Source organism: Scheffersomyces xylosifermentans (assembly GCF_036884685.1).
Source record: "Scheffersomyces xylosifermentans strain CBS 12540 chromosome Unknown RJT20scaffold_1, whole genome shotgun sequence".
In the NCBI taxonomy this organism is placed as follows: Eukaryota; Fungi; Ascomycota; class Pichiomycetes; order Serinales; family Debaryomycetaceae; genus Scheffersomyces; species Scheffersomyces xylosifermentans.
The window spans coordinates 1975198-1984808 of NW_027042939.1; the positions used below are offsets into that span (position 1 = coordinate 1975198).

The following is a 9611-nucleotide window of genomic DNA, read 5'->3' on the forward strand; positions in this document are numbered from 1 at the left end:
TGGGAAAATCATGGTAGCAATGATAGTGTTGCGGCGTGGATATGAAGTGCAAGAGGAAAGGAGTGTGGAGAGGGACAGGCAGAGGTAGATGGTTAGTATACAGTGAGAGTACACAGCATAAAGGACAGCATAAGGGACAGCATAGAACAACATGAAGGACAACATGAAGGACAGCATAGTATGTATAGTATACAGTGAGATGAGATGCAGGTAAGGGAAGCGACAGGGAAGGGGATGGATGGGATGGGATGGGATGGGCTGCTCGTAAGTTACTGCAAAAAGACATAGATAGGAAAGAATACAGAGCGATTGTAATGCAATTGAAATGGCTGAAGGAACTATTACGACGCAATTGGAGATGGTAACACCATACCAAAGGAAAGAACAGTTAATGAGATTATGAGAGATGAACTACATGCGAATTTATACTTGTATACTTAGTTGTTCGCAGAAGGTTCATGATTTTGCTATAGTGTACGGAGAATTGTTCTTCTTCTTGCGCATGAATTAGGGGGTAGTAGGGGGCTTTTGGGTAAAATTCAGTTAGATGAACTGAGTATCGTGACATCAAGCCTATTCCGACAAGCGATGTGCAATGGACACTGATAGCACCTATTATCCCCCAGACACCTTCCCTGTGTATTCGACATTAGTCTACAATTCATTTTGTCGTTCGGTAATGTATTAACCTAATTAGAAAACACATAAATACTATAAAGTATGAGATGGAAAGTTAAAAAAGTGGTAGAAAGCTACGTGCTGATTGTAACAAGTGCCCTACAACAATTTCAAGTCGGCTGACGACACGTGTCAGTGATGTCTTTAGAAGACTCTTACAAGGATGGGAAGTTCTTGTCGTTGATCTCGGCCTTTGGAGCTTCTGGCTTCTTGTCGCCACCTCTCTTAGCACCGTTGAAAGCACCTCTGGCACCTCCTCTAGCACCGCCTCTGGCGGCACCTCTGGAAGAACCTCTGGCACCTCCTCTAGCACCACCTCTGGCACCAGTGGAAGCTGGAACCTCATCAGCAAAGTGAGCCTCAATGTCTAAAAACTTCTTCTCCTTTGGAGCCTTGGACTTGGCCTTCTTGGTAGCGGTAGACTCGAAGAAGGCTTCTTCGGTCTTCTCAATCTTCTCCTCGGAAGTCCACTTGTCTTCAGAACCAGCGTTAGCTTGTCTGATTTGCTTGACACCATCTAATTCTTGTTGTTTTAATTGTAATTCAGCAAAGTAGTCGTTCAAAGACTTCTTGGCAACAACTGGTTCAGCCTCAACGCCAGCTTCTTCCTCTAATTCGGCAACAGCATCTTCTAAACCTTCGGTTTCACCCTCTAATTCTCTGTTGTCACCTTCACCCCATCCTTGCTTCAACTTCTTCTTAGAGTCGGTCTTAGCGGTTCTGGAATGACGGTCGAGTGGCTTCTTGAAGTGCTTGGTTGGAGTGGAAGTTGGGCCAGCGACGGACTTGTTGTCGGCCTTGTTCTTTAAAGCGGCATCGTTACCGGTGGTCTTGGTAGTCTTCTTCTTAGCCTTGGCTGGGTCAGCAGACACTGGAGGAACATCAGCCTTCTTGGAAGAGGTGTTCTTCTTAACAATCTCTCTTGGAGCCAACGCTGGAGCGGCGGTGTCGTCCTCCACGTCGTTACCTAATAAGGCGTATAAGTTCTAAAGTCAGTGTTAGTACAATGAACCATGGACAGAATTGATGGAGGGTGATTGACTGCTTCTCCACAGTTCGTTATAATTGCTCTGGGGGCAGCGAAAAAGCCATAAGAGAAGAGCTCTTGGATGTCCAAAACGCAAACTACAGCGGACATTGCTTCAACCAGCTATCCAATTGCGATATTTAACGGTTTATTGGAATTTCTGGCGTGTTGATTTTTAGCTTATACTCGTTTGACTTGTTTCTCGTTCCATTCAACGTCATGGAGTTTGCAGTTGTGGAAAGAATTGCCTTGTCCCCCGATGGCAATTAGCAGAAATTCGCAGCGGGAATACTACGTACTTTGTTTTCAAAAGACATGCTTCAAACTGGTCAAGTCTAATCAATCAACTATCTAGCTTTCTATACTGGTGGAAGAAAGGGCCCACTAGAGTGGTCTTGTTAAAAAAGGTTGAAAAATTTGCTGACCTTCCACAGCTGAACGTCGAAAAATGGGATTGGCTTTGTGACACTTTTTCTGGTGGTGGTGAGAGTGACGGTCGGGGTAAACTACAGAATGCGTGAGGGCCAGGAAGTATAGGGAATAGTGGTAGGGGCGTGTAATTCTGAGACTGTCAGGTGAGAGTGGGTAGTAGAATTGTGGAGGAGAGATAATGGAGAGTGGGCAGGTAATGGGATGGTTGGGGTAGAGATTCTGGTAGGAAAGTTGGTCCTGGTGTTATATGAGGTGGTTGGATTGAACTGAGGTCCGTCAGTTTTGGGAAAAAGTGTTTTCTAGGCGAAATGACTTGGGGTTCATGAATGTCCTCTGTAGTGGTAGGCTTTCTGTGTTCTGCGCTGTTGACGAAAATAAAATATTCTGGAACCCAAAAGTCCCCCCCCCCCCCCCAAAGAAAAAAAAAAAAAAAAGAGTCGTAGACTGCCAAGGAATGAAATTGCGGCGAGGAACTGATAGGACTATTTAGATGCAAATAAGGGCATAATTAGTATGGAGTAACCCCTAAAGAGAGAGGGAAAGTGGGAATTGGCGGGAGAAATAGAGCAGGTATAAGGTTACTGATGACCTACAAGACCAACAGCAAATAGTATTTCAAAGATGTGTATGTTTATGGAAGTGTGGTCTAGAAAAGGAATGCCCTTTCTCCGTCCTATAACCATGTAACCTTTTGTCTGGTCCTGGCTAGGACCTTTTTTTTTTGGGGGGGGGGGGGGGTGGCAGCATTTTTACGGTGGGGAATGAAATGCGCTCTCCAGTAATCTAGAATGTTCCGCTTAGATACAGTTTGGGCTTTTGAGGGCCGCAATGTCTCTGTTTGAGAAGAATGATGGTAGAGACTATCCTACAGAATATTGCAGCCAGAAATCATATATGATTTCATATATGTGTATTGAGGAAAGCCGAACAGAACAAGGTTTACCCAAGAGGAAAGCAATGAAATATAGAAAAGTGAACTACGCTACTTTACGCGGGAATGGAAATTATATAAATGTATATTACAGTGAAAATAGTGCTTACAAGTACAAGTACAAGTACAAAAATTAGAACTGAATTTAAAACATGGAACTTCTCATGGGAATTTCCAGCATTTCTGGAGTTCACCATTCTGGGAATATATTAAGAAGTACTCCGTAGAATTTTTAACTACTTCTCTTTTGAATCAGTCAAGAACTCGTCGCCAACCCTCGACAAGAATGCACGGATTGCAAGTCGCAAGTCTGCAGACATGCTCTTGGAAAACAACTTCAATGTCAACTTGTACATGAGTGGAGTGTGCTTCACAAAGTCATCGTCATCTAACTCCACATAGCCCTGGTAGATCTCTACAATGACAGGTTTCCAAGTGGAAATATTTCTTTGTTGGTTGGTCTCATCAAACTCTGAGTATCTCTCAGTAATGGAGTTACACAAAGGAATGATAGAATCCATGATGGTTTTCTTGGTCTCAGTACTGGTCTTTTCGTCATCACAGTACATCTTAAACATAATGTTGATGAAAACTGCCGAAGAAGACGATTCTTGCTTCAATAAGTTGGGTAATCTTTCGATCACTCCAGCATTCCACAATCTGACACGTAAGTCATAATCGTCATTGAACTTCTTAGCGAAGTTGTAACTGGTCTGCAAGAGTAAAGCAATCTTCATCAAGTGGTCGAATGGAATAGACTCATAGAAGCTATCACTTTCAAATAACTCGGATAATGATTGAATCAAAAGCAATTGCAAGACACTCTTGACCACGATAGAAGACTTGTCCCTTGATTTCTGCAATCTAGCTTCTGCATCATCCACCATTGGATTCTTTGGTGAATGAGGATCGTTCAAGTCGACTTGAGAGCCAAAATCTCCAACATCATGGTCTTCGTCTTCCTTATGGCGTGACTTCATTGGATCAGAAGTGAACAATTCCTTTGCTGTAGTCAATTCAAACAAGTTGGTAAAGGCTTTTGAAATCTTTGCCCAATGTTGGCTGTCAAACTTCGTAGCATTTTCGAGCAACAAAGCAGACAAGCACTCTCTACCGATTCTTGCAATTGTATCGTTCTCTTGACAGATACAAGAGATGATTAAATTTAAATACTCATCAAGCATCCTGCTTAAGGAGTCAAAGTAATGAGTGAACAACGTCATCATACTCTTTAAAGCTTGAATCAATGTAGTAGATAACCATACCGAAAGCTTATCATTAGCGTCTTCAACACTTAATTCCCAATGATCACTCAAAACGCTGAAGATTGGGAAAAGCAATTGCTTGCATATCAAGTCCCAGAAATCATGTTCAAAATATTCTCCATATTGCAACAAAATGTTGAACAAGTAGTTCAATGCACGAGACCTGACTTCTAACTCTTCACCTGTCATGATAATGTCATGGAAGCCAAATAAAACAGGGAACCAAAGTTTGACTAAAGTATCGTATTTCTCCGTACTACCTTCGTCTTTGCCATTAACAGCCAATTTCTTCACAACATCGTCATCACCAAAGCTTCTTTGAGCAATTTGGTTGATCAATCTCAGCAAGACATCCAAAGAGAGCAAACTGACTCTCTGGAAACGCTCATTCTTCGCCAATTCAGTGAAACATACCACTAAATCAGCAAATGAGTCTTGTGCATGAACTTCGATGATGTACTCTTTATTGATCCAGTTTGCCATTTTATAAGCCTTCATCACTAAAGACTCCTTATTTTCCTTCGCGGCGGCAGTGAGAACACCAAATATTGTCTTCCAACCAGACTTGATTTGACTGGCACGTGCGAGAATCATATTGTTAATGCACTCCAAAACCATGTCCTTGACTTCAAGAGAGTCATTGTAAATGATAACATGCTCAAAAGGCTTCAAAAATTCCTTTTGGAACTTAAAATGAGCCAACTCTTCGATCTCTAAGAATCTCATTGAGAGTTGTCTTAATGAATCCAATGCAAAGAACAGAATGGCCAGATTACTATGACAACCGACAGTATTGAAAGTTTCTCCCATAATAGCCCATAATTGAGACCACTCAAGACGAATACGATCCATATTGTAGTAACAGATGTCCACCACTTTCTGCAAGGCAAAGGTTCTAGGGTTGTTGCTCTGTCCTGAGGATTCTATTTCCTCAGCAGCAACCTCAGACATTGCTCTAACAAAATCAACAATGCTCTGTCCAGATAAGTTGGCACTATTCGTGAAGACTTTATCAATGGCAACCTCCAATTCGGTCTTGGTTAATAATTCTGCAACATAAGGAGAAAGATGTTGGTTATGGAATTTGTTTGCAGCAGTTTGAGAGGCTGTTGTCTGTGTAGAGAACAGGCTGAAGAAACTTGTACTGACTCTGGATGCTTCAACAGAACCTCTGTTAACCAATTTGGCAACAGTAACATCGGGGATAGACGCTTGGTCAACTCCCTGTGCAATTAATTGTAATCTCTCTAACTGCGAAATTGACGTCAAGACCTGGTTCCATACGGAACCTAATTTATCACCTTCAGAAACAGCTAACTCCAACATAATGTAGATGGCTTCGATACTCTTTGGTTTCATTTCTTCATAGTTGTTCAAGTTTTCAAATTGAAGGAGTGCTCCAATAAATGAAGTCCTAGCATAGTCCAAGTCAAACATACAAGCAATACGAATCGATAACTTAATTCCTTCTAAGCATGTGCTTGTAATGTCCTCGTCGTCATACTCTTTGAATGGCGGTGTCAAACCAGCCAAGATAGACATCCAAAGTGTGTCAAAAATTGACTTCACGTGGTCCACATGCGATGCAGCATAAAAGACACCATTGGAATCATCAGCTTTTAACTTTTTACCAAGATTCCGAACCAATTTCTCTGTTTTAGTGGACATTTCTCGGGATGCATGGATATAAGCCTCCCTGTTTAAATCTCTGCCTCCAAAGAGACCAACGGAAGATGAAGTTACTGTAACAGAAATTTCACCTGCAAGAAGAGCAGCGTGCTGCTCCGATTGAAGCTTTATTTCATTCAGTTGAATTTCGTCATATATCTTTTGAAGGAATTCTGCAGGCAAGTCACCACCATCGTCAATTCCGGAGTTATTAGCGATGAAGTTATCGATAGTCATTCTATTCTTGACCTGTGGTGAATGTAAATCTGTGTTCAACAAAATAACCGAATAAGCCAAAACGTAAGCAGCATCAGCATTAGAGAAAATCGAAGGGTTTCCTAATACATATCTTTCTGCGAACTTCAACATAAAACGATCGATCTTCTGTGCTTCACCTGGGAGTCTAAAGGCTTGAAGGAAACGTCTCATAGCATCCACAAAACCTGCATTAGTGAAGTCCATTTCATCGACGAAAGCATGCATGATAGCAATATTCTTCTCATCTCCTTCACCCAAATATTCTCCCATCACTTGTTTATCTAAGCCATCGGTTTCAAGAAGAAATTTACCAATTGCTTCAGGAGAGTCAGATTCTATAAACTTGTGTTCAAGGAAATATGCTAACCCTTTCTTGGCCTTTTGATTGAATTGCTTTATACCTTCCAAGAAAGCCTTCTTTCTTTGCTTCAAGTTCTCGAACTGTTCCGGGTCGTCAGAATCGTTGAAGGGGTCGTTAGAATTAAGGAACGACGCGTTTCGCAGATTGTTCAAAGTTGTATTATTGGAGTCAATAGTTCCAGATCTATCTCTATTGAGAGCTACTGATGATCCATTTTGACTTGTAACTGATTGCCTGAAAGTGCTGCTTCCGTTGCTGTTTATACCTTTATGAGCCCACGAGTAGAGCGAGCGAAGAAAAGCGACTGAGCAGCTAATAGAGGTCATCTTGAGAGCATATTCCAATGGAAAATAGTTATAAATTTCTGGTTCAGGTGGCTTGGAGGACATCGTACTACTCGTCAAGTTTGCGATCTTACTAATATCATATACTGATATGCCCTTTCTTCTGTTTTCCCTGTAGTGTTGCTTTTGCTGTAATGTGACTTCAACACGCATAAGTGAAAGTCTTGTCAAGTAGTCGATAATCTTTTCGCAAACATTAGGCAGAGAGCTGTCACAGTCATAGTTAAGGTAGAATTCAATGATACACCTTGAGTCGTTACATAATCTTTCAATGATTGACAAAAGATATCTCTTTTGGTGAGGCGTCGACGTCTTCATCTCTGCAACTGGGAAGTAGATCTCGTCCCAGAAAACTGGAATTTCTCTCTTGAATTCAGAACGCAAATTTGAGATGATAAGCCAGAAGATTTCTAGGGATAACTCAAAAACGGGCGCGAGAGGAGATGCAGCATTACGTGAAAGAGACAAACACACATATTGTCTAACTGCATTTATCAAACGTGTTTGCTCGTTGGAATTCGATGACAAAATTACAACATCATGACTCAAGAAAATCTCTATGTGCTCTTTGAGAATAGTATGAATTATGTGTAGTGATAATAATTTCGATCTGACGGAATGTGATTTCATATCGATGGTCTCGGAATCGAGGCCTTTGACAGAGAGCTTACACATAGCTCTGAAAATAAGGAAAGCGTCTTTGACAACTAGATCTTCATCCAGCTCCAGGGCATTGTTGGCTTCGTCCACTCTATCTTCGTCCTCTCCATCATCATTCAATTTCTCTAAATTTTTCAAAGTTAATTTCTGCTGACTCAGATTAGTGGCGTCTGGTGAAGGATTAGCAATGTCATCTTTACTAGGTGTTCTGAAACCTATTCTAGAGGCACTGTTCGATTTGTTTCCCTTGCTTTTATAAATGCCTGATTCTGTAATTCTTTGGAATACAGCAGCAATAACTTGAGTCAAAATTCCCTGGGCTACGGCTTGGTTTCTGGCAGAAAGTGAGAAAATAAACACATTATAGATCAGTCTTACAGCCTTCAATAGCGGTGCACCATGACATGGCATGAGAAGAATACTGTGCATGAGTGCACGGACTACTTGAAGCTCTACTTCTGGATCGGTACCTTCACCCAAGAAACAAGTTGAAATCACATTTACTGATCTTTCAGTCAAGCGAACTTTATCTTTTTCATCATCGAATTGAGCATAATCAAACAACTTTGCAAAAAGATCAATGGCCTTGGCCTTTAAATCGTTGCTGTTGGACTTTTCACACGTTTCTTTTAAAGCATCAAAGATTATATGTGGGTCTCTCAGACCAGTCCCATTAAGAGACTCAAGTGCTTTCTGTATTGCGTTCTTAAGTTCTGGAATTTTCTTTGCTTCCTTGGAAGAATCAATTAGTTCGAATGTCTTTTTGAAAATCTGGGTATTGTCTACGGTGGCAGAGCTGGACCCGATAGAGACTACAGATTGTTGTCTGGTGTGAGATTGTCTACGGGAATCTGTTGCTGACAGAAGCCCCAGTTCTGCTTGAGGAGTTTGAAGAACTGAATTGACTTCAGATGGGTCTTCTGATACTCCGAGGGATGGAGTTGTTGCAGTCTCGATACCCGCGGCTGGATCTACTGGCGATACAACCACTGAATCATCCACAGTATCAAGAGCTTCTGCAATCAATGCATCACCGTTGTTTTGGGGGACTTCTTCTTCCTGGATTTCATTGGATTGACTGGTTTCAGGCGGCACTTCTGTGGATTCGTCAACTTTGTCAGTTTCGTTGGCAGTGTTCTGTGTATCTGTATCTTCGTTGGCTGGAGAGGCCAGTTTGCCATTTTCTATGTCGTTTTCTCCATTTACTACCTCTTCCGTTTCCTCGTTCAAGTCGACTTCGTCCAAAACGTCAGATTTTCCGTTCGATACCGAGTCGGCAGCCGCTGTTGTCTCAGACGGGTCATTGTCTGTGTTCGCTACGGTGTCTGGTGGGACTTCGCCAATGGGTTCATCCAGCGACATTTTCCGGGCTTAATGTGAATTCTGGCGGTGGGGAGAGCGCTGGTGGAACGAATTGATCTTTGGCAGATGTGTTGATGGTGATAAACTCCTGTTGTGTCTGTGAACACTTACAACCAACCATAAAAAAACTACTCAGATCTGGTACACGCAGTTTGCCAGTTGGAATAATCGTTGAGATCGGGAGAGAGTTGTCTGCAGTCGGTAGAGCCGAGCCGCAGTGGAAGGGGTGCAAGTGAGAGGAGTGAGAGAGTGAGGCAGGAGACAGGAGAGAGTAGGAGAAGGCAGAAGTGAGGTAAGGAGAAGAGGTTAGGTAAGAAGAAAAGGTGAGGTAAGAAGAAATGAGGAAGGAGGAAAGTGAGGTAAGGTGAGGAAAGAGGTGACGAAGAAATGAGATAGAAGATGGGGAAAGAGGTGAGATGGAAATGACGAAAGAAGTGAGATAAATACAAGTGGCCCAAAATCAATGGAGTTTTTTGGGGTATATATGTATGTTAGTGGGAGCAGGCAGTAGAGAGATAGGAGGGAGCGGTATAGTAGTTAGGAAGATTTAACTGGTTGTAACTGGAAAGTTGGAGAGAAAAAAAAAAATAGTTAGCGTGGGGTTACAGTGAGTAGAAGAAAATTA

General features: G+C 42.0%; 2 protein-coding genes across 2 annotated transcripts; both read right to left on the reverse strand. All coding sequences in view use genetic code 12, as the record gives it.

Moving 5' to 3' along the window:
* Positions 1–666: 666 nt before the first annotated feature.
* Positions 667–2096, reverse strand: RJT20DRAFT_124455 (uncharacterized protein). The gene is made up of 2 exons (XM_064916252.1): positions 2005–2096; positions 667–1664 (listed from the first exon to the last, which is right to left on the reverse strand). Exons 1-2 carry the CDS (start codon positions 2020–2022, stop codon positions 834–836), a joined length of 849 nt encoding a protein of 282 aa, XP_064777306.1. The 5' UTR covers positions 2023–2096; the 3' UTR covers positions 667–833.
* Positions 2097–3132: 1036 nt separating this feature from the next.
* On the reverse strand, positions 3133–9091 carry SEC7 (Arf family guanine nucleotide exchange factor). The gene has a single exon (XM_064916253.1). The coding sequence runs from the start codon at positions 8984–8986 to the stop codon at positions 3305–3307; it is 5682 nt and encodes a 1893-aa protein (XP_064777307.1). The 5' UTR covers positions 8987–9091; the 3' UTR covers positions 3133–3304.
* Positions 9092–9611: the final 520 nt, after the last annotated feature.